This window comes from Monocercomonoides exilis (genome assembly GCF_001643675.1).
Source record: "Monocercomonoides exilis strain PA203 chromosome Unknown scaffold35-1074681, whole genome shotgun sequence".
Lineage (NCBI taxonomy): Eukaryota > Preaxostyla > Oxymonadida > Polymastigidae > Monocercomonoides > Monocercomonoides exilis.
Window position 1 is genome coordinate 839,553 of NW_027150580.1, and position 23,664 is coordinate 863,216.

At 36.9% G+C, this 23,664-nt stretch overlaps 5 protein-coding genes across 5 annotated transcripts; 1 reads left to right on the plus strand and 4 right to left on the minus strand.

Moving 5' to 3' along the window:
• Positions 1 to 729: 729 nt before the first annotated feature.
• Positions 730 to 4,284, minus strand: MONOS_9066 (putative Protein kinase superfamily protein). Its single transcript, XM_067879526.1, has 5 exons — positions 4,246 to 4,284; positions 4,003 to 4,178; positions 3,786 to 3,946; positions 3,374 to 3,723; positions 730 to 3,269 (listed from the first exon to the last, which is right to left on the minus strand). Exons 2-5 carry the CDS (start codon positions 4,156 to 4,158, stop codon positions 1,573 to 1,575), a joined length of 2,364 nt encoding a protein of 787 aa, XP_067723987.1. The 5' UTR covers positions 4,159 to 4,178; positions 4,246 to 4,284; the 3' UTR covers positions 730 to 1,572.
• MONOS_9065 (uncharacterized protein) lies at positions 4,176 to 10,819 on the minus strand. Its single transcript, XM_067879525.1, has 2 exons — positions 10,691 to 10,819; positions 4,176 to 10,637 (listed from the first exon to the last, which is right to left on the minus strand). The coding sequence occupies exons 1-2, from the start codon at positions 10,769 to 10,771 to the stop codon at positions 4,335 to 4,337; spliced, it is 6,384 nt and encodes a 2,127-aa protein (XP_067723988.1). The 5' UTR covers positions 10,772 to 10,819; the 3' UTR covers positions 4,176 to 4,334.
• Positions 10,820 to 10,915: 96 nt separating this feature from the next.
• On the minus strand, positions 10,916 to 12,148 carry MONOS_9064 (putative phosducin family protein). Its single transcript, XM_067879524.1, has 4 exons — positions 12,036 to 12,148; positions 11,832 to 11,967; positions 11,634 to 11,777; positions 10,916 to 11,569 (listed from the first exon to the last, which is right to left on the minus strand). The coding sequence occupies exons 1-4, from the start codon at positions 12,139 to 12,141 to the stop codon at positions 11,080 to 11,082; spliced, it is 876 nt and encodes a 291-aa protein (XP_067723989.1). The 5' UTR covers positions 12,142 to 12,148; the 3' UTR covers positions 10,916 to 11,079.
• A 120-nt stretch (positions 12,149 to 12,268) lies between these two features.
• On the minus strand, positions 12,269 to 16,492 carry MONOS_9063 (putative Major Facilitator Superfamily; the record flags this gene model as incomplete). The annotated part of the gene is made up of 13 exons (XM_067879523.1): positions 12,269 to 13,590; positions 13,865 to 14,008; positions 14,204 to 14,335; positions 14,455 to 14,536; positions 14,752 to 14,848; positions 14,967 to 15,001; positions 15,063 to 15,118; positions 15,305 to 15,444; positions 15,623 to 15,757; positions 15,819 to 15,882; positions 15,932 to 15,966; positions 16,240 to 16,304; positions 16,380 to 16,492. 13 exons carry the CDS (start codon positions 16,490 to 16,492, stop codon positions 12,445 to 12,447), a joined length of 2,244 nt encoding a protein of 747 aa, XP_067723990.1. The 3' UTR covers positions 12,269 to 12,444.
• Positions 16,493 to 18,630: 2,138 nt separating this feature from the next.
• MONOS_9062 (putative P-type ATPase) lies at positions 18,631 to 23,062 on the plus strand. The gene has a single exon (XM_067879522.1). It carries the CDS (start codon positions 18,632 to 18,634, stop codon positions 22,829 to 22,831), a length of 4,200 nt encoding a protein of 1,399 aa, XP_067723991.1. The 5' UTR covers position 18,631; the 3' UTR covers positions 22,832 to 23,062.
• The last annotated feature ends 602 nt before the right edge of the window (positions 23,063 to 23,664 follow it).

Consider the following 23,664-nt stretch of genomic DNA (forward strand, 5'->3'; position numbering starts at 1 on the left):
GTGGTGTCATCAAAAATTGATATGTCACTAACAATCAATTAAATGAAAAAAATAAGTTAATTGAAATACAAATCATCCATTTTTAATGAACAAAAGTTGGGGTATTTTGTTATAAATTCATTAAACATTCTGAAAGAGTGGTTATTATTCAGAAACTTTTCAGAACGAATAACCCAGTTAACAAAAATATTTGCGTTTATCAAATATGCACATTCATTCACCCACTATTCAGTCTTTTATTGAGTATTTCAAAGATCTGATATTGAAGAAAATTCTTGTTGGATTCTTGAAATAAAGCACAAAAAGAAAGCAATTAAGAAGATTGTTTATTCAATATGTGGGATAATACGAACTTTCAAGCTATTTTTGCACAAAGCACAGAAGAATGTTTCACTCATAACATTGGAAAACAAAATCAGATTTCGAAAAAATTGGATTTTCATATCTTTATTTAAACATTATTGATATTGGGTGATTATTTTTGAAATCAAATCTTTTTTCGGGGTGTTGATTTTTCAAAGATTGAAAATTTTACGAAAGAAATTTTTGTTACAAAAGAAAAGAAGCATTATAATTGAGATTAAATCAAGCGTTTTTATAAATAAAAGATTAAAATGTCTTCAAAAGCCTATTCACTTTTCAATTTTTTTAATTGATATTCAAGATATATAATTTCTCCGAAATTTTTGAATGAAAAAATTTGATTTCAAAAATAATCATCCATATAACTTTGACTTTTTGTCATTTTTGTTAACTTTGAGGAGGGAAAAATTAAAACTGGCATTAAATGAAAATAATTAAAGCAAACAAAAACGCGATAATTTAAAAAACGAAACGAAAAGAAAAGAAAAAAGAAAAATATTCATTCTCACAGTTTAATGCTTTCACACATAATAACTCATCTTGACTTGAATTGATTAGTTTTTTGTTAAAAAGTTGCAAATTTCTTAGCAATTATATGGGATTTTGAGAAAGTTTTTCCTTGTCTTCATCAAATAAATAAAATCTTTTCTTTTTAAATTAATGATAGCTATTCGCAATTTTTGATGAAATTGCAAAATTGATTCAATCAAAAAATTTAAAAATAGTTCGAATATTGTTAAAAGTTAAAAAATGAATTACATAATCAATAATAAAACTGGAAAATAATCGAATAATCTTTCAAAAAAAATCTTCAATTTATATGCCATAATAACCAAACTGGTAAACAACAATCAATTCGAGAAACATAACTTTCAAAAAAGTAGAATATAAAATGAATAAATATAAAAAATCATTGAAGTTGTCAAAATTTTCATTGTTTGCTTTGATAAACTAAAAAATTAGTTAATAGCCATATAAAGAGACAAATGTTTGCAGTCGCAAAAAACAATTCAAAAAAAAGGAGGAAAAAAAGTCACATAAAATTCAACAATTGGAAGCCAAACTTGGATTTAAGAGCACATTCAAGTTCTGACAGCTACCATCAACCATCATTCATCAATCAACAACCAGCAACTCAACAGAATTAATGTAAAAATGTAACAACAACTGTATGCTATAAAAAGATCAACCAACTCTGATTATGACTGTCTACCCAGTGATTGAAGTAGGCCCGAGGCTGCCCTTTCGGACAAAGCGATTCCGGTTGCGTCTCTTTCCAGTACTCGGCTCAAATGAAGGAGTAAAGTCATACCCAGCAGAGGGCAGGAATGAAGAAGAAGAAGAAGAAGAAGTTGTAGATGATGATGAAGTAGAAGAAGAAGGAGCAAGAGATGATGTGTTGGAACTGCCTGTTGAAGCAGATGATGATGATGACGACGAAGAGGATGAAGAAGACGATGAAGAAGAAGGAAAGATTGAAGGGAGATAAGTGTTTGATGTGGACGAAGGGTAAGAGCCGAGTGAAGACTCCTGTGAAGATATGAGGGAGGATGTTCTGGGTGCTGGTAAAGAGGATGAGCGCCATGGAATGGTCATTGAAGTGGATGAGGAGGAAGACGAGGGCTGAGCTAAAGATGGAAGATATGAAGAAGATGAAGAAGATGAAGATGGATTTTGTTGTTCTTCTTTCTTTTTGTCAAATCTTGTTTCTTTTCCAAATGAGAAGTTGGAAGAAGAAGAAGAAGAAGATGATGATGAATATGATGGTGAAGATGAAAATGATGTTGAATTGCTGCTTTGAAGAGGAGGCAAAGAAAACGACGTTGAATTTGTGTTTGAAGAAGAAGAAGAAGAAGAAGAAGAACTCGAAGAAGAAGATTGCTGACTGCCCTTTCTCTCTCCCACTGCACCCATTCCCAATCTATTTGCAGGAGGGCGTGAAGAAGACGATGTGAATGAAGAATAAGAGGAAGGAAAAGCAGACGGTGAAGGAAGACGCTTCGGAGAGCCCATTCGACGGGCAAAGATGGCATTTGAGTTGGAAGTGACAGCATTTGAAGAGGAAGAGCTGGATGAAGAATTCGAAGATTGCTTGTCTGCATTTGAGGTTGCGTTGTCCTTCTGCTTCGCTCCCTTTCCTGGCTGGTTGAACATCTCCATCATCTTCTCAAACTCATCATCGAAGTCGTCAAATGACTGTTTGTCTTTCTTTCTTCCTGAAGATAACTGCTGCTGCTTCTGTTGCTGCTGCTGCTGTTGTTGTTGTGGAAGAGGTGGAAGCACAGACGATGGCTGTTTGGCTTTTGACTTTGAATAACCAGATAATGAAGATGTGGATGAGGATGATGCAATGGAAGAAGAAGAGGAAGAGGAAGAAGAATTTGAAGTATTCTGATTCTGAGGAGGGCGTGTCTTTGGATAAGACAAACCAGAATAAGAGCCGAAGCCGAACAGATCGTCCTCTGCCTGCACACTCTTTCTCGGCAGCCTCGAAGGCGCCTGTGTATTTGCCTGTGATGGCGCTGAAGGCTTCGAAAGATCAGAGCCAAATGTCTGAAACTGCGGGGCGTATCCCTTTTTGCTGCCAAACTGGGCAGCTGATGAAGTTGGGTTAGACACAGAAGCAGCAGAAGCAGCAGCATTTGAAGAGAGCATGGCAGAGGTGGAGGTGGAGGAGCCATAGACAGGAGTGAACCCGCGGAAGTAGGGGTGGTTGAGTGCCTCTGCAGCAGTCGGGCGGAGAGAAGGGTTGAAGCGGAGAAGGCGCATGAGAAGGTCGATGCCCTCAGGCGACGCTGAGGGGATGAGGGTGGAGAGAGGCACGCCTGTCACTGCAGGGAGGCGGATGTCCATCTTCCTCGCCTGCGCCACACCTTCTGCCCACTGCAAGTTGGACGATTGAGGACCTGTTGAAATGAAGAGGTAATGATGTGATGTTATCAAATTGATTATTTGTTAAAAATGATAATTCAAATATTGTAAATGAAGATATAAATTAGGAAAATTAAACCTCCTGCATCACATGGCGAACCCATAACAGAAAATATTTTAAACAACTGATCCATCTCAGATTTTCCAGGGAAGAGAGGAGTTTTCATATACAATTCGGCCATAATACAGCCGACTGCCCAAAGATCAATTGGCGAAGAGTAATGATGGCAGCGAAGAAGGACTTCAGGTGCTCGATACCATCTTGTAGAAATATATTCAGTGTATGGTGGCATAGACCTGATTTCCCTTGCTTCACCAAAATCTGCAAGTTTAACCGTTGATCCTTTGAAAAGAAGATTTTCTGGTTTTATATCACGATGAAAAAATCCATTAGTATGCATATAATTCAATCCGGCAAGCGTTTGATATCTATTAAAAAATCATGACATTTGTTAGAATATATTTCAAAAGCAAAAGTATTATTTTCATACATGACATTTTTAATTCTTTCTTCAGTAAATGGATATTTTGGATCATTCATCTTTTGATAGAGATCACCATCAAGAAACTCGAAAATGAAAAATAAATCTGTTCCTTCCCTAATTATTTCCTTCAATTTTTCTATATTAATATGATTAAGCTTTTTGAGTGACTATTGTTGGTTGTTATATTGTAAAATGTATAAACGATGAAAGAAAAAGTCCAAACCTTTGCCTCTCGAAGATTTACGCATTCATTCCATGAGTGAAATGGTCGCTTTATTTTTTTAATTGCGACTATTTCGTTTGTTTGCGTGTTTAGTGCTTTATAGACAATACCATATGAACCGTTCCCAAGCTGCTTTAGAAATTTGAACCTCTGCATTTAAAATTGGCAGTGACGCACTTCATAACGCATATTACAAAAATACAACTCAATTTGAAATGAAAACAAATAAATAAATTGGAAAACCGGAAATACTCGGTCAATGCCAACAGTCGTCTATATATTATGGGTTAAAATATTTTTTTTCACAAAAAATAAAAATTTTCTTTCAATCATCAGTTCTTTGAAGTAGCATTTTGATGAGTTTGCACAAAAGCAGGATCTAATGATTTTTTGCGTTTTAAAGCTTCTTCACTTACAAGTTGTTTTTGCAGTTTGACAATTAGCTGAGCTGCAGTTGAAGCACTCCCTCTCAGATCACTCAAAGAACGTGCAAGAAAACTGAGCAAATAGCAAACGCCCGTGATTGGATTGTGGCCCTGTTCAAAGGAGCCATCGCCAGATATCAGTCCCGCCAAAGAGGCAGTGCTTGCACACGAAGCGTCGAGTGAAGGAGAAAAAGCGACTGTAGAAGGGGTGGAAGGAGGGGTGGCGTTGAGTGTGGTGAGAGTCTGTTTGAAGCAGGAATACAGCCAATAGACAGAATTCTGCCCAGGAGAAGAGGAATTGAGGGAGGCGTAGCTGGCAGAAGAGGGGTGTGATGTGAGAGTCAGCGAATTATGGTTAGATTTTGTGGGTGTGAAAGCACTCATTGAATCAACAGATGATAATGTTGGCGTGGTGGAGCGTGAACTTGGGCGGGAGAATGAAAGAGAAGAAGAAGAAGAGAGAGAAGGGCTTTGTTCTTGCTCGGAGAGTGCAGAGTGAGAAAGAGAGGAATTGGAAGAGGAAGGAGAGGTGCTGTTTGAAGAAGAAGAAGATGATGATGAAGAAGGAAGAGTGGCAAATGAAACGTGTGCAGAAGAAGAAGAAGAAGAGCCGATGTGTCTGTCAGAAGGTGATGTTCTCATGGAGACTGCCACAACAGAGCGGAGGGAGTTTCTGATGGACATCACATCCGACGCCACGCAGATTGAAAGGAGAACGCTGTACAGATGAAGTGTTGCGATCAATTCTGATGCAGAAGGAAGATTAGATTCATCAGAAATGGATGAAGAAGAAGGAGAAGAGGGAGAGGAAGAGGAGGAAGAAGAAGTAAACGAAGAAGGAATTGCCAGTTCCAGTGAATCTTTATCGAACTCTGAATTTTCCTTTTGTTCACTCTCATCCTCTTTCAAATTCTCCGTCTCTTCTATTTCTCCGTTCTGGCAGCTGCGAAGGAGAACCAGCGAGTTCTGTGCGATGGAACGCAGCTTCTCGACAGTCGAGTCTTTCCTCTGTGAAACAGAAACAGTGGAGAGCGAGCGGTGGAGAAGAGAAGGCGAAAAGGAAGAGTCAACAGGAAGAGTGGAGAATGAAGGAGAAGGTGAGGAAAGAAGAGGAGTGGTGAAGACGTTGGAGTTTGGAGAGAGGTCTGTCACTGGAGTGGCACTCCCAGGTGGAGCAGCAGCCTGGTTGTGTGCTTGTATCTGTGCTTGCAGCTCAGAGAATGTGTTGAGCGAGGCATTTGAGGCAGAAGGAGAGAGAGAGATGCTGTTTGGCCGCGAAGCAGAAGGTGAGAGAGGGAAATGGTTCATGTTGGAAGAGGCAGAAGGCGAAGGGGCAAACAGCTTGCTGATCTGAGGCGGGACAGAAGGCGATTGAATGTGAGAGACGCAGTTGTTGACGACTGCTGTGTACATTCCACTGAATGGCTGAATCATCTGCACTTCTTTCTCTTTCTTCAATTCGATCTGTTTGGACTCGATTTCTGCACTCAGCTCGTTCAGCTGCTTTTGAAGATCCATCTTCTTCTGTTCTTCTTGTTGCGCCTGCTCCTTTTGCTCTTTCTGCTCTTCAGTTATTCTGTTGCATTCTGCTTCCAGTTTGTTTTTCTCTTCTCTTGCTTCAGACAGCTCTGCTTCAACACTCTTCAATTCTTGTGATATCTTCTCTTCTTTCTCTTCCATTTCTTTTATCTTTTCTTCGAATTCGTTTTGTTTCTGTGCTAATTTCTCCTTCACTTCGCCCAGTTCTTTCTCTGTTGCCTTTCGAGAACTGTCTGCTTCAGCACATTTCTCTTGCATTTCTCTCAACTTTTCATCTGAAGCCTCAATGCTCTTCTTTCTTTCATCCAACTCCTTTTGAGCTTTTTCAACAGAAATCGCACAATTTTCAATAGTTTTCTCGAATTCTTGCTTTTTCTCGTCCAAATTGTCGATTTCTGTGCTTAGCTTTGTTTTCGATTTCTTCATTGCCTCCAACTCTTTCTGGTAATTCTTCGTTTTCTCACGCAACGCTTTCACTTCTTCTTCCACTTTCTTCTTTTCTTCTTCAATTTCCTTTTTCCCTTCTTCAATTTTCGCTTTTTCTTCTTCTGTTTTCTTCTTCTCTTCTTCCATTTTCATTTTCTCTTCTTTCATCTCTTTCTCATTTTTCTCTAATTTCTCCAAATTAATCTCCAACTCTTTCGCATTTTCATCCACTTTCTGCTTTTCCTTCTTCAAATTCTCAATTTCTGTCTGAAGAGTCTCAATCTGCTTTCTCTTTTCTGCTATTTCTTGGCTGGCTTCACCTGATTCTGCCTGTATTCCTTCCAATTCCTTCTTCTTCTCATTCACTTCGTTTTCTGTTTCATTCAGCAATTCTTTCTGCTCTTCAATTTCTTTCTGAACGTCACCCAAAGATTTCTCTGTTTGCTGTTTTTGTGATTTCACTTCTGTCTCCATCTCTTTCAATTCTTTTATCTCCTTCAAAACTGCCTCTTTCTGTCTCATCACATCTGACACTGCATTTTGTGCTTCTTCTTTTTCCCTTTCGATTTCATCGATTTCCGTTTGCTTTGCCTCAACCTCCTTTTGCAACGTTGCAAGCTTTTCTTCAGTGCTGTGGAGTTCGCTTGTAACGCTGTTCAATTCAGAAACCTGCTTTTCATATCCTTCTTTTCCTTCCTTCAAAATCTGCAGTTCTTTTTCTTCTTTCTCTTTTCTCTGCATCAGCCCCTCCACTTCGCTCTGAAGATTCGCAGCTGCCTTTCTCGTTTCTTCCTCTTCTTTCTTTGCACTCTCAACATTTTCCTTCATCTCATTCATTGTCTTCCTCAAATTCTCGCTTTCCTTCTGCAATGCCCCCATCTTCTCTGTCTGCTCCTCAATCTTCTGCTTCAAATCCTCGTTCTGTTTTTCTTTCTCTTTCATTCTGTCGTTCAGCTCATTCTCTTGTTTCTGCTTGCCCTTCAGCGCTTTCTCAATCTGCTTCATTTTCTTTTGAGTTTCTGCACAGTTCTTCTGCATTTCGCTGTGTTCTTTCGAACATTTCTCTAATTTCTGCACTGTTTCTGCAAGTAGATTTCGTTCATTATCACATTTTGCTTTCGTCTCTTCCAAAATTTTGGATTCCTCTTCACATTCTTTCTGAATTGCTTCAAGTTGTTTTGTGACTTCTGCACATTTATTTTCTGCCTCTTCGCATTTTTTCTGTTCCTCAGAGTGTTTTTTCATCGTTTCTTCGTATTCTCCCTGCATTTCGTTCAGTTTGTTGTTCATGTCTTTTCTTTTATGTGTCAATTCTTCCACTTTTTGCTCTGCTTTCATTCTGTTTTCATTCACTTCTTCGAATGATTTCTGTGCTTCTGCCACATTTTTCTCAATTTCTTCTTGTTTTTGCTTCAATTCTGTGACAATTCTTTGCCCATCTTCGCACTTCTTCATTGTTTCTATCTTTTCTTTCTCCAGTTTTTCAATGTCATTTTGCATTTCATCCTTCTGATTCTTTTTCTCTTCGCAATTTGCTTGCAGCTCTTTCAGCTTCGCTTCCAACTCTTCGCTCGTCTTCCTCGTTTTCTCTCTTTTCTTTTCTGCTTTTTCTATTTGTTTGTTGAGCGCTTCTTTCTTTTTCTGCTCTTCTTCGTTCTCCTTCTGCACTTTCACAAGCCTTTCTTCCTCATCTGCCTGCTTCTTTTGGATAACTTTCAGCTTTTCCTGTGCTTCCTCAATGGAAGATTGGATTTCTTTGTGTCTCTCTTCTGCTTCAGCGATATTCTGCTGGATGTGCTCGTGTTTATCTTCACTCTCCAAACAAGTCCTTTGCGCCCTTTCGAGTTGCTCTTCCTTTTCTCTTATCAATTCTTCCCTTTCTTTAATCATTTTTTCCTTTTCTTTTATCATTCTTTCCGTCTCTTCACACTTCGCTTGAGTCTCTCTCAGTGTTTCCTTTGCGCTGTCAACCAACTTTCGCATGTGTTCATGTTCTGAATGTGTTTTATCGGCTTCTTTCTGTTTCTCCTCCCTTTTCTGCTCTGCTTCTTCCTGCTTCATCAAAAGAACCTTCAGCTTTTCTTCTGCTTTCTCTGCATCTGCATTCAATTCTTGTATCTTTTCAGTCAAACCTTCAACTGTTTTCTCCTCATCGCTCTTCATTTTCAACGCTGCTGCACACTCATTCTGAATGTTTTTGAAGACTTCTTCTTCTTCTTTCTTCTTCTTCTCCAGTTCTTCGCAGCTGTGTTTCAACTCCTCAAGGCGATTGTTGATGTCTGAACACAATTTCTCTGTTTCCTCGTTCTTTTCACTCGCATTTTCGCATTTGGCCTGCAGTTCATTGAGCAATTCCTCCTTTTCCTTGCAATTCTCTTTCAGCTCTTGCAATTTTCTTGTCTCTTTTTCCATTTCAGCTTTTCTTGTTTGTTCTTCTTTGACATATTCTTCTTGAAGTTGTGCGTTTTTCTCTTCCATCGACTTCACCTCAGCTTCGACTCTTTCTTTGGCTTTCTCCAATTCATCTAACCTGCTTTTTTGAGCTGAATTCTTCTTCTCCAACTGCTCACTCTCATTCACAAGTTCATTCAGTTCTGTTTGGCGTTCTTTGATTTCACACTCAATTTCATCATGCTGCTTTGTCAGTTCCTCGTTTTCCTTTCTCACTTTCTTCGATTCCTCTTTCGCTGCTTCTATTTCCTTTTCTAACCCCGTTTTTTCTTCCTCTTTTGTCTGTATTTCATTCGTTACTTCAACCAGCTGTGCTTTTTTAGCTTTCACTTCTTCTTCGAGTTGCTTCAATTGTGTCGAAAAAATCGATTTTTCTTTTTCTTCCTCTTCTTTTCGTTGCTTCATTTCTGTCTCAAGAAGTTTGCTTTCGCTTCTGAGCAATTTAACTTGTCTTGTCTCTTCCTCCACTTTAGATTCTTCTTCCTCTTTTTCTTTTTCTGCTGCTTTTGTTTCCACTTTCAGTGCTGCCAAAACCACTTCCAAGTCTTCGATTTCGCCTTGCAGCTGATCAACATGCTCTTTTTCTGCTTCTTTCTCTTCAGAAATTCCATTCAAAATGGCTTCACTTTGTGCCTTTTCTTGCATCTGCTTCTTGATTTCAGTGAGGATTGCTTCTAATTCTGCATCTCTTTCCTTTTTCTCTTTCAAATACATCTCTTTTTCTCTCAAATACTCTTTTTCCTCTTCCTTTATTTTCTCCTCCAGCTGCTGCATTTCACTCATCATCTGATTTTTCCTCTGTGACATCTCTTTCATCTCGTTTTCTATGCTTAGCAACTCTTCTCGTTTGCTCCTTTCTTCTTCTTTGTTCTTCCTCTCATTTTCCTTGTTCTTGCTTTCCATCTCACACAGCTTCTGCTCCTTCTCTTCCAGTTCTGCTGCCATTGTTTTGAGTGTCTTCATCATGTCGATGCTTTGCTTCAGGATTGCCTCATTTTCCTCCTGCAGCGCAACATACTCCGCAACAAACCTGTCCTGCTGGAATGCTGCTGCCCCAGACACAAACGGTGAAGAGTGGGGAGAGGTCAGTTCATCAACTGAATTGAAAAGCCTCGAACGCGACTTCGAAGACGCGGGAGACATCGGACTTGAAAATGAGGAAGAAGCGCTTAGACTATCCTTTTGAGGAGTGGAAAGTGTTGTTTTTGATTCATCGAATTTTTCTAGTTGTTCCTCTTTTTCTTCCACCTGCGAAAATGTTGAATTCCTCAAAGAGGATCCTTCAAGAACTGCATTAATTCTGTTTTTCCTTTTGTTGTAAAGAGATTCTGGTGTCTTTTTTTGAGCAAAAGCATCTGATTTTTGGGTTGTCTCTTGATTTGAATGAACTGGCGAAGATTTTTCTGAAGGCAAATATACTTCTTTTGCTATAAGCAAGTTTTCAACTCTTGTCACATCACTTGAAGATAAGGATTGAGTTAAAAGGGGATTTTGTTTTATTAATTTAGCATCTGCAATCGATAAAAATCGCGAACTGCCATATTGAGATTTGCTACCTTGTTTGTTCAAACGTTGGAGTACTTGCTCAACAAAATCGATAAATGATTTTGGATAATTTTCACTATTGTTTTGGAGATCACATCCAGGAACATTATCCGGTTCAGGAATCATAAAAAATGCGCTCAAAAATGAGACTTGGTCTTCCAACGATTGGAAAAGTTCATCATCACCATCATATATTTGCTGACATGTTTCCTTCAGGATCTGTCGGATTTTTGTTTTGTTTGCAATTGCCTACAGAAATTAAAAAAATATTATTAACCAAAAAATAAGAAAAATAGACAAACAAAAGATGCAGTTTTTGATTCATCCTGCTTTACATTAGCAATTAATTTGCTTAAAAGCGGATGTTTTTCTGAATCACACATAAATAGCTTGAAACTCTTGGTCAAAGAATTTGAAGAAATTAAATAAATAATGGGCACTGTTCGAATTGGATGTGAAGCAATGAATGCATTTAAATGGAAGGAATGTTCCAAATGTATTAACATTATAAAATCTGATATTTTGGATTCATAATTGAAAGGTTGGAAATTATTAAACTTTTTAATCAAATGAAATGTTTATCAAATGAAAATACATAAACGTTACACATCACATCATTCAAAGAATTGAACTTAAACGCTAAATTAACAAACAAGCATAAATAATTTTCGATTTCAAAACAAAAATCGTCTTACTTTAATTTGAATTTGACTTCTTTCCATCCATCGAAATAATCTCCGGTATCTGCTCTCCCACCTGTTAAATATTGAGAGCCTCGCTTTTTCTCTGAATCGCTTTCATCATCGTCTTCCTCATCTTCGTCTCTATAACCTTTTCCTCTCTTTGCAGTAAGAGACACGCTCATTCCTCCTTTAGTATTCTCCACCTTGAGATCAACATCTCTTTCATCATCCACCCCCAACAATTCTCCGGCTGAAATTACACCGATTTTCATTAGCTCCAATTCAAATGTTTTTTTGCTCATGTGTTGCCCTCCAAATGGCTTTGCTGTCATCCAATTCTTAATAATTGTTCCTTGTCTATAAACGAGGACTGTTGGGCAATTTTCATCCGGATAATTGTGAATAGCTTCTGCTCCTCTAATCTTGACAAATTTTATTTGGGGATGAACCGATGCAACAACGTTGAAAATTTCTTCAAGCTGAGCAACTTCTCGGCTTCTGAACATTTCATCAAAAATATAAAGATTAAGAATTTTTAAATGTGCAAATAAAATGAACTAACCCAGAGCATGTGAGTAAAAGAACAACATCAACTTTTTTGCTCGCCTCCGTAACTTCACGTTTATAGTCTGGCTCCGTAATCGCAAAGACTCGACCATAGCAATTTGCACTTTGCTCCTGTTTTAACTCTTGCAGTCTTTTTTCGCTGGAGGAATAAATGAATCTTTAAAAAAATTTCAAGTTAGGCCAGCAGGCATACCGATATTTTTCTAAAAACATTCGCTCTTCCTCTTCTTCTTCCTCCAATTCTTCTCGGGTAGGCTTTTCATCTTTTCCATCAGGGCTGAAATAAACACCTTTTGGACCTAATTCAGGATCCTTTAATTCCGGACGAGCTAAATAAAAAAATTGAATAATTATTTTTCAGTGAAATGCAATCTTCTTCTGAAAAGGAATTTCAAACTATCATCGATAACATCTCTTTTAACAAGTTCATCGTGGAACTGTGTGGTGATAATTCCATCAGGTCTTATATTTGACCTTGTATCAACAAAAGGTACGAAAGACATTTTAAATAATTTTTTCGATCATTTTTTGTTTGGGATTTTCTTTAATTGGGTCATGAATGCTGATTAATGTTTCTAAATATTATAATAACAGCATACTCTTATTTTATCAGATGAAACGAAAATTTGAAAGAACTCAAATTTTATCATTGTTAACTTTGTGTAAAGAAATTTTTTAAAAAATAAAAGAATTATAAAAATTAATGAAACGGTGAAAGAAAAGCAAATAACTGCATAAAAATATAAGTGTTCGCTTAATTCGTAAAAAATATTCTTTTTAAAAACAAGAAAATATAAGGGGAGATGCTACGTGTTAACGTGATTGCGTTGATAAGGCTGGAAAGATACGAGTAAAGAAGAAGAAGAAGAAGAAGAAGAAGAAGAAGAAGAAGAAGAGACAGATGAATTGTCAAATGGAACAGATTGCTGACTCGTTTGTGAAATGGGGACATTTGAAGGGAACACCTCTGATGACTGAAATGAAGATGATGAAGAAGGATAAGTTGAGTAAGATTGAGATGGTGATGTAGTGGAAGAAGTGAGAGGAGAGGAAAGAGAAGGTGAAGTAGAAGAAGAAGAAGAAGATGATGATGATGACAAAGATGATGAACGAGCAAAAGACATCCTTTGCAGTGGATGGTAATGATCCATGCCGACAGAAGAAGGAATGCTGAATGTGTCTGATGAATCGATGGATGCTGTTGAAAAGGCATCTGAATGGTCTGGCTGAGAGAGGTCGATGCTGATAGACGACTGCGAAATGACTGAATTGGATGAGTCATCGTGGATGTGGTGAGGGTGGTACAATGGATCTGATTGGGGAATAGAGGAAGAGGAGGAGGAGGAAGAAGAAGAAGAGGGGGAGGAGGAAGAGGAGGAGGAAGAAGAAGAAGAAGAAGAAGAGGAATATAACCCAAAAGCAGAGGAAGGCTGGATTGTTTGCGAGTATGAACTGGATGGGGAAGAAGAGAGAAGTGAAGAAGAAGGAGAAAGAGAAGAAGGAGAAGGAGAAATGCTGTTGGAAGAAGGCAAAGTGGATGTTGTCGATATTGAAAGAGGCGTTTTCTTTCCAACAGGCGCAGAAATCAATTGATCTGTTGAAGCAAATGAAGGAGAAGAAGAATATGAAGAGGATGAAGTGGAACGTGTTGAGGTTGAAGCAGGTGTTCTGTTCAGAAGTAAGGGAGATGACTCGTCATAAGAGGCAGTTGTCTTCTCATTTGTGTTGACGCTGATGTTTGAGTTGCTTTCTCCAAGCAATCTTTCCAGTTCTTTTCTTTCCTTCTCGCTCTTCTTCCACGCCAGATACCTCTGCCTCGCCCGCTCCATCTTCAGCTTCCTCCTCTCTTCGGCCTTCTGCTTCATCACACTGAACTCTTTCTTCCTCACTTGCACCACATTCTCCTCCTGCACAACAAGAGGGGAGATGAATGAGTCCATCTTGTTGTTGTTCTGTTGAAGGAGAAAGAGAGAAAAAGAGAAGAATGAGGTTGGTCAATATGATGTGTATAATTGTGAGTGGATTTGAATAAAAGTTGAAAAAGGTAAATGAAGAAAAACATAAAATGCATATGTGAGAAAATGAGTTATATTGTTCATGACGCATAATTCACAATTCAATCAAAAACGAAACAAAAAAAGAAGAAGATGACGATGACATAATCCAGTTGCATAAAATAGCAGACAATATCAACTTTATAAGAAAAAAATTCACTTTCAATCATACTCTTTTGTAGTCAATCAATTTGATAGCACAGCAGACAGACAGAGCAATTGTGACGAGCATTTCGAAGAACATAAAGACAGAATTGTATCCTTGGCTCTCATTCAGCATCCCTACAATCATTGCTGATATGCCCATCATAAACATCTGATGACAAAAAAAGATGATTTGGCATTGTTTTTTTATAAATTGCGTTTATGTTGGAAAAAAAGAGAGGAAAAGAGAATAGAAAGAAGAAGAAAGAAGAAAAAGAAATGTTATGAAGAGCATCAATCAATATAGAGCAATATGAGTCAAAGAAAAAACTCATGAAAAATATCAAAAAAACAGAAATCTTCAAACTTGAGTGGAGTTCATGAATGAGTTAGCTGTGCCAATGTCGTGTCGTCCAATCAGCAAAGAGATGGAAGACCAAATGACAGACGCCACCATTGCAAACGAGATTCCGCTCATCATCATGCCGAAAAGAGGATCCTGTTAATAAAACAAGGGAAATTATGTGGGGTTAACAAAATATTGAAAAGTATTTTTTTTTGTAAATAAATGGAAGAATTGTTATGTTTTTGAGGACTATGTTTGACGTCACTGCATACAATTGCTTTGAATTCCATGAGGTAGTTGAATGCAACCATAATCAGGACAGAAATAAGAAGCACGCTGCATCGCTTTCCAAAACTGAGGAAGAGGAGGAGGAGGGGGGGGGGGGGGGGGGGGGGGAATATGAGAAGAAAAAATGGTTATTTTCGTGAAATATGAATGGAAATAAGATTGATGATGATTAATTTCAATGAGATGATTCATTCAACACAGAAGAAAATGTAAGATAAACAAAAATAAATAAGAATAGTCTTCAATCAAAAACCATGCAAAAATACTTCATTCGCACAAACCGGTCAACAACCATTCCAACGATGACTGAAGCAGGAATAGATGCAATTATTGAGACAGCAGCAATCGCTCCCGCATGAAATGAGTTTTTGTCATACACTTAAAAAAAAAACATTGTTATGATGGTTTTTAATTTTTGTAACAGACAAATATGAATGAAGAATAATAGAGAAGACGAAAATCATCTTTGAAAAGTATAATGAATAATCGAACAAACCTGTCTTTACCAAATCGATTATCACAGAATTTAGCCTAAAATGACATGTTCAAAATGAAGTTGCTAAGAATCTCAATCAGAAAGGTTGTTGCATACGCAAAGTGGTTTGAATAAAATAGCCCGCAGACGATGCACAGAAGCCAAAATTGTATCTGATGTTAATCCAAATTGTTTAATAATCATGTTAAATTTTTCGAATTTTCGAATTAGTTGATGAAAGAGATGAATGTGACAATAAGTCAGAAATATCAAAATCAGGAGGTGTAGTTTTCCAAATGTTGATCAAAAAGAAAAGAAATTTCGAAAATATTCATAAAAAATATTAAAAAAATGCATACAGGCCAAGATTTGATGTGGTTGCATTTGAATAAGTAAACCCGTGTTCGTGCAGTGACAACCCATTTTTCTCTTTCTGCTTTTTTCTCCATGAAAATATATATTATGATGCAGCCAAGGGAGAATAAGCACATATACAATCCTAATAGAGAAAGCAATTATGAATTGATTCAACAATGAAAAAAAGAAATATGGAAAAAAAAAACATCAGATTTCCAAATAAAAAATTAAGGAAAATAGAAAATGGCTCCAAATTTTTGTGTGCTATTTGCTTGTAATCAAATAAAAAAAGAAAAATAAATCCATTTTGTTGACAATACCGAAGTAAAGGACTTTAAGCCATCCAATTTTATCAACAAGCGTAGGTGTCACGAAAAAATTAATAACTGATCCAATACGTGCAAGTGTAGTTGAAGTTCCTGCTGCAACTCCAAGTTCTAGCCCACCAAAAAATACTAAATTACGGTATTTAATGAAAACTTCAATTTTTATATTCTTTTGTAAGACAAATCAAACAATTGACAACTGCATTTTTTACAATAGTTGCAGCTCCATATCCAATCCCAAAAACAGAACGTCCCTAAATGAAAGAAAATTTTTTATTGAATTATTTTTGAAATAAGCCAAACTGCTGCCATAAGCCAATACCAATGATTTTGAGCCCCTATAAGAAAAAGGCCATGACCCAGTACAATTATTAAATGAGTTACAATCATTCCAAGTCTGTTTGATGTTAGATCAACAAGTGGACCTGAAAAAAAACTCTTTTGAAATTTTTGAATAAAACAGTAAAAATAATGAGCGAAAAAAAAAATTACATAAAAAAGCGACAAACAAATATGCACCCTGACCAGTTGTAAAAAGAAAATAGCATTGAATATTGAGTAGCTAATTCATAATTTAATAATAAATTAAAAAAACGAATATTTAAGAATACGTGTTATTTCAAGCTCATCAGATAAATCAGATTGCATAGAAGGAAGAAGATCGACAACATATGTTCTTATTTGCAATCATTATTGGTAGTTTCAAAATAAAAATAAATAATTATTTTTTCTTTATAAAAATTTAGAATACCCTCCAAAAAGTCCAAGAGATATGAGTACAAGCACTATCCAACGATAAAAACATGGCGAACCTTTTCCAGCCTCTTTTCCCGGAAGAGGAGGAGGTAAAATGCTTGTTTGCATCTTCACCCATTGTTTTTTTATATTTTGATTATTCTTAAAAAAAATTCTTTTGAAAAAACATGAATAAAATATATTTTGAAAATCAAGATATGACATATTATGTTGAAAAATCTGTATTGTGATAGTAAATAATTTACAATTGCATTTAACAATGAAAGAAAATAAAAAAATATAATTAAGGGACTCGAATAACACTTTTTTCTTCACATTATCCTTTCAGGAAAGTTTGAACAAATAATTTTTTTATTTCAAACCATTTCCTAAATTTTTCTGACTGATTCAATAAGGAAAAAAATTTTTTCAAAAATTTTTTCGAATTATTATGCACAATTCATAATTTTTATGTTCATTTCAAATAAATTGAGATGATACGAATAATAATGAAAGTTGCATATTAATATGTTGTTCTTTTTGAAAAGAACCAAATGTGTAATTTGCAAAATAACAAAAAATTCATTTTCTGATCAAATTTCAGTTCGTGCTCACAAATCCACTTTAAAATAAATTCAATGAAATTGTCAAGAAATGTCTACCATTTTGGTGATGTTTCGAAAGTGTGAACTAAATTTTGTTGCTGTTTGAATTTAACATTTGCGACTTTTCAAAAAGTTTAACACTTATATTGTTTTCGAAATTGTTATTATTATAGTTTTTTATTTGATTCTTTTTTCAATACAAATAATGAATTATTTCCTGATTGAAAATTTCATTCTCTTTTCGTTTCCTTCACATCATTATTCACAAAGTTATGAAACGAAACATTTTCTTATTATCACTGTGCAATGGCATTTAGATGATCTTCTTTTTTTTTAACCCGAAAAGTATTTTCTTTCAGATATTTTAAATTTATTATCCACGTGAAAGTTCAGTATTGATAATTGTTTCTGAAATAACAACTGATTTTCTTCCCGATCTTCAAAATTCTGTTATAATAATGTTTGAAAAGTAATGATATTCACAAGGATAATAATTTTTTATTTAATATTTCTTTTCATTTTTTTTATGTTTTTATCATTAATGTTTTCTTAACTTTTCATCAACGATCTTTATATCAATAAGAAATTTTTTGATGAAAATCCATATCCTTAAAAATTTTGGATTTCATAAAAAAATTACAAATAAATATCACGAACATTAAAAACATTATTGTATTGAAAGAAAAGAATGGTCTTTTACTTATAATTTGGAAAAATCATGTAATCATTTGCTTGAATTTTTGTCGAAGTTAAATAACAGTAATTATTCAGCACAATCTTTCTGTGAAATTAACAATATTTATTACTCTTTTTATTCACATGAGTGCATTTTCCCCAAACTTTTCTTTCTTGTTCAAAGTTTGTTGTTCATCACTTAAAACCATTCCTATTTAAAAAATAACTATTTAACACAAATTTGTCTCAAAAATTATTCTTGTTTTTGAAGTATTTTTAAAATCGATTACTGTTTGCGCAAAAAATACTTAACAATATCGATTAGACAATAACCGCAAGAGGAATTGTTTTGTAAATTTTCATCTAAACACATCTCATCAATAGAAGCTCATTTGATAAACGAGACTTTCAAAATCACTTCATTTGTGTTCAGAGAAAATTATTTTTAAAAATCTCGGAGAAACTCAAAATCTCATTTATCCAATATTTCAATAATAATTTTCTCTGAACACAAATGAAGTGATTTTGAAAGTCTCGTTTATCAAATGAGCTTCTATTGATGAGATGTGTTTAGATGAAAATTAACAAAACTATTCCTCTTGCGGTTATTGTTTAATCGATATTGTTAAGTATTTTTGGATCAAACTGTATTTTATTTGAGTGCAGAAGAAAAGAAAAAAAAAAAAAAGAAAAAAAAAAAAACTTTGATTATCATCTTTTCAGTTTTGTATTCAATTTCGATTTCCAACAACTTTTGAACAAAACAATGTGATACAAAAATTTTTAATTGTTGCAGTTTCCTTTTTTCTTCAAAATAAAATGAAAGATAATTTTTTTGAATAAAAGTTTTTCAATTTGAATCTTTGGAATATTGAATATTTTATTAAATTGAAGTTTTGATTGTTCCATTTTTATATTTTATATTACTATTCATTCGATTAATAATGTTGTGCACGTTATTGATAATTCAAATATTTGAGAACCATTAATGCAGTCAAAGAAAGGAAAAGAAAGGAACTTTCGAGAAATAACAATCGGAAGTCATTACGACAAAGAGTTTCCATCCAACTATGTCAGCACAACAAAATATCATCCACTGACATTTATTCCAAAGAATTTATTGGAACAATTTAGACGACTTGCGAATTTGTATTTTTTGATGATTGCCATTCTTCAATTGATTCCAAACTTGACAACACTAAATCCTGTCACTTCAATTTTACCGTTAATTTTTGTTGTTTTGGTAACGATGATTAAAGATCTTGTTGAAGACTTGAGAAGGCTGTCAAGTGATAGAATTGCAAATAGTAAGCCTTCATTAGTTTGGAACGGTGGAGAATTTGTTAAAATTCCATGGAAAGATATTAAAGTTGGACACCTTGTGAAAGTTGAATGCGATGAGCTTGTTCCAGCTGATCTAGTAATCATTTACTCTCCATTGGAACTTGGAGTTTGTAATATTGAAACTTCAAATCTGGATGGAGAAACCAATTTGAAAACAAAACAAGCAATCAAGCTTGAAGGACTTTATGCAGACTTTATAAATGATATCAATTGTTTGAAAGGAAAAATTCGATGCGACAATCCACATCCAAATTTACATGTTTTCAATGGGACTTATTCTCTTCTCGGATTGAGAGACAAACCAATCAATAACACAAACATGATTTTACGATCTTGCTCACTGAGAAACACTCCATACGTTATTGGACTTGTTGTATATACTGGGCATGAAACAAAAATCATGATGAATACTGGCGTATCTCCTATGAAGAAAACGAAACTCGAAAAGCTGCTGAACATTTTTGTATTTATAGCATTTGCATTTCAGCTTCTATTTTGTGTGTTTTGTGCGGCTATGTCAGAAATCTTTATAATCCGGAACAAAGATCATTCATATTTGGGGATAGGGAATGATAGTCCTCTTTCTGTTGTTGTACGATCCTTTTTTTCGCATGTCATTCTCTTCAACACGCTCATCCCGATCTCTCTTTACGTCACACTTGAGGTGGTAAAGCTGGGGCAAGTGCTGTTCATCAACCAGGATCTGCAGATGTTCGATCCAAAGAGCGACACACGCGCAAATGCCCGAACATCCAACTTGAACGAGTCGTTGGGAATGGTCGAGTACGTGTTCAGTGACAAGACAGGCACACTGACACAGAATGTGATGCAGTTTTTCAAGTGCTCAATCGGCGGGCGTGTGTTCGGGAAGGGCATTTCTGAGATAAAAGCATCAGAAATGCGGAGAAATGGAGACAAAGCAGCAAAGCCAACAGGACGTGGGTTTGAAGATGATGACCTTGCTGCACTTTTGATGGGCAGAGAAATTCAGGCAGAGTCATCTGACGAAAAAGAAGACGAGGAGGACTCAGAATACGAGAATGTTAAGATCATCAACGATCCGAATGATCTCGAAGAAAGCGAAGAAGAAGACGATGATGATGATTCATTGGTGGGCTCATTTCACGTTAGTACCGAAACACTTCGCCAATTCGCTTTTGACTTCTTCACTGCACTTTCGCTGTGTCACACGTGCATAACAGAAGCAGACACAGAGAACAACATGACAAGCGGTTCGCTTTCGTTGCCTTATGATTCACCACAACAGCACTCCCACTATTCAGAGCAGCATCAACTTTACTCTGCATCGCTTGGTCCACGCGGGTCTGACGATTTATCCTTCGATCTGTCTGATTCGAGTGTTGCACCATCAGAAATCTCCTTCTCGTCGTCGATGATGTCTTCTTCCTCCTCTTCTTTCCAGTCACATGGCAATTCTTATCTTTCTTCTGGTGACTCTCCCCAGACAGTTGCCCCCAGAATATACAAGGCATCCTCGCCTGATGAAGGCGCACTGGTCAAAGCTGCCTCCTCGTTGGGATTTGAGTTCCTGGATAAGGAAAGAAACGGCTACGTTGTGAGGATGCTTCCAGCAGCGGCTCTACATCTGAATCACTCCACTCCTCGTGCTTCTGTTTCAAATGCACACTCACCACATTCATTTGCTCCATCTCATATGACTGTTTCTTCTACATCTTCTTCTTTATCATCGCCTATTTCATACAACAAGCAATCCTTTTCACTTCATAACACCTCATCTTCATATTCATCTCTTACACCTTCTTATTCGTCCAACTCTCTTGATAGACAAAACCCTTCTTTTTCTCCTCAAACATCTTCCAGTGAAAGTGCGAATGAGCTGCAAAAAGCAGTCAAAGTGCCTGTGACGTTTGAAGTGCTGCATGTGCTCGAATTCAACTCCGACCGGAAGCGGAACTCAGTGATTGTGAAGCTACCCAACGACCACATCCGAATGTATTCGAAGGGTGCTGATGCGACAATGGTGCCGCTGCTGTCAAAGACGAAGACAGATAAAGCATTACTACAGACGACACTGGCACAGATGGAGGAGTTTGCGGAGGAAGGTCTCAGGACACTTGTGGTGGCACAGAGAGACATCGAAGATGTGATGTGGTACAAGCAGTGGGAGAAGAGGTATTTGGCAGCTCAGAATGCGATGAATGACAGGCAGAAGAAGATTGATGCAGTTGCTGCAGAGATCGAAGTGGAAATGGAGCTGATTGGAGCAACAGCCATCGAAGACAAGCTGCAGGAGGGTGTTCCAGAATGCATCGAAGTGCTGCGAAAGGCGGGGATAAAAGTGTGGGTGCTGACAGGAGACAAGCAGGAGACAGCAATCAACATCGGCTTTGCATGCAATCTGCTAACGAGGGATATGCAGATGATCACGGTGTCTGGAGACAACGAAACATTGATCAGGAAGCAGATGAATGAACTGGCACACATCTTTGCGACCATTCCTGCATCACACTTTATGAACTATGCTCTGGTGATTGAAGGGTCTGCACTTTCGTATTGCTTATCAGACACAATGCTCTCTGCCACACTGGCTGTCTGTATGAAGTGTGGGGTTGTTGTCTGCTGCAGAGTATCTCCCAAACAGAAGGCTGATGTTGTGGGCGCCATTCGCGACAACAGCGATGCAACAACACTTTCCATTGGCGATGGAGCAAACGATGTGCCGATGATACAAAGGGCGCATGTTGGCGTGGGGATCAGCGGAAACGAAGGAATGCAGGCTGTAATGTCGTCGGATTATTCAATTGCGCAGTTCAGATTCCTGCAAAGATTGCTATTGGTGCACGGAAGGCTCAGCTACAAGCGCATTTCGCTGGTTGTGCTGTACTCGTTTTATAAGAACTTCTCGTTCACTCTGACGATGTTCTGGTTCGGCTGGTTCAACGGCTTTTCTGCTCAGTCAATGTATGAGTCATGGTTTATTTCCCTGTTCAACTTGGTCTTCACAGTTGCTCCGATTGTGGTGTATGGTCTGGCAGATGCAGAAATCCCACCAGACACGCTTGCAGACATTCCAGCGTCATATGCACTGGGAAGACTAGGCAGAGCAGCGACGCCTGCTTCGTTCATCAAATGGATAGCGGAGGGCATTTGGACGTCTTTTGCTTCCTTTTTCCTGGCGCTGTTTGTGTTCCAGACGAATGTGCAGTTAGATGGAAGAAGCGAAGACATCTGGTTCTTCGGGAATGCCATCTGCACAGCAGTCATCATCACAGTCACTCTCAGGCTGTTTATCGAGTGCAACCTTGTCACCTGGATACACTGGCTCATCTTTCTCCTCTCTGTAGTTGCGTGGTTCCTTGTAGCGATCATATTCAATCTTGGTCTACAGCCGAAGCTGACAGGCTCTTTCTGGAGGAACTGCCAATCGTCTGTGTTCTGGCTGTACATTTGTGTTACGCCTATCGTCTGCATTCTCCCTTCAGTTTTGATTCGGGGAATCAAACACGCATTCCATCCGACAATAGACAGAATCATAGCAGAGAATGAACACGTGCTGCGCCATCACTACACCAACCACCACTGGCGCACACAGCATCCAGCAGATGTGGAGATGGAGGACTCTGATGTGGATGCCCTCGACAGCACAGCGTCCTCCTTGTCTGCCACACAGCCACTTATTGAGACATCTGACGATGCATCTGTCATCCCCTCTCTTTCTGATGGCCCCTTGTTGGATCACACCCCTCCACCCATCCCTCACTTCCTCCCGCAACACCGCAAGACACGCACTGGATATGCATTCACGTGGACTGAGGCCCTTCCAGACCCTGCACCTCCTACTGCTTCTTTTGCTTTCACTTGAGCTTTCGAAGAATTGTCACTCAATATTTTTTTCCTTTCTGATTGGCGATTATTAGTTTTGTGCTCAATCGCCTGCACATATCGGTTTCGTTCATAAATATTATTCAAATTACCTTTTTTTATTTTTTTTTTAAAAATTTATATCCATATGCATGATTTTCAGTAAATATTTTTAAACATTTTTGTATTTTGATCTTTTAATAGAAAGTAACAACAATTGTATCTTCACAAATAGACTTTATTGTTAGACTTTGATTCATCACATAAGTTAAATCAAAAACCATGATTTATGAAAAAACATTTGACAAATGAATGAAAACTATTAGGGAGTATAGCCTTTGAAGAAGAAATGGAAAGTGAAAATATGCGATCTTTTTTTGTTGAAGATATTGCTCTTTGGAAATATTAAAACAAACATCGAAAAATAAAATGAAATTCACTAATACACTTTATAAGAGAACTCAATATGAAAATATTTTGGTTAATTCTGGAATAAAACATTTTGAAAATTGATCATAAAACCTCAATAAATTATTAAATTCAAAATTTAAAGTTTTGTTCTTGCAAACAGAAACTTTTTAAGGTTTCTATAACGAACCAGAAATTGCGTGATATATTTTAATATCGTTTGTTTCATTTTTAATTTGGATAAAATGATTTCGACCTTGGATAATCATTGTTATTCAGAATTTTATGGAACAGAAATTGATTAATGAAAAACATTTTGAAAATTCTCAAAAAATCTCGTTAAAAAATGAGAGTTTACTTATGCATTGCGCAAAATCTCCTTTGAAACAGGTTCTTTATTGAATTTTTCCAAAGGAAACGTTAATT

Coding starts and splice junctions, on each gene's coding strand:
- MONOS_9062 (XM_067879522.1), top strand. CDS start 18,632: ATGCAGTCAAAGAAAGGAAAAGAAAGGAACTTTCGAGAAATAACAATC.
- MONOS_9064 (XM_067879524.1), bottom strand. CDS start 12,141: ATGTCTTTCGTACCTTTTGTTGATACAAGGTCAAATATAAGACCTGAT. Junction 11,968..12,035: donor AAGAGATGTTATCGATGATA/GTTTGAAATTCC, acceptor TTTTTTATTTAG/CTCGTCCGGAATTAAAGGAT. Junction 11,778..11,831: donor ATGTTTTTAGAAAAATATCG/GTATGCCTGCTG, acceptor TTATTCCTCCAG/CGAAAAAAGACTGCAAGAGT.
- MONOS_9066 (XM_067879526.1), bottom strand. CDS start 4,158: ATGCAGAGGTTCAAATTTCTAAAGCAGCTTGGGAACGGTTCATATGGT. Junction 3,724..3,785: donor GAAAGAATTAAAAATGTCAT/GTATGAAAATAA, acceptor ATTTTTTAATAG/ATATCAAACGCTTGCCGGAT. Junction 3,270..3,373: donor TTCGCCATGTGATGCAGGAG/GTTTAATTTTCC, acceptor TCATTTCAACAG/GTCCTCAATCGTCCAACTTG.
- MONOS_9065 (XM_067879525.1), bottom strand. CDS start 10,771: ATGTGTGATTCAGAAAAACATCCGCTTTTAAGCAAATTAATTGCTAAT. Junction 10,638..10,690: donor AATCAAAAACTGCATCTTTT/GTTTGTCTATTT, acceptor TAATTTCTGTAG/GCAATTGCAAACAAAACAAA.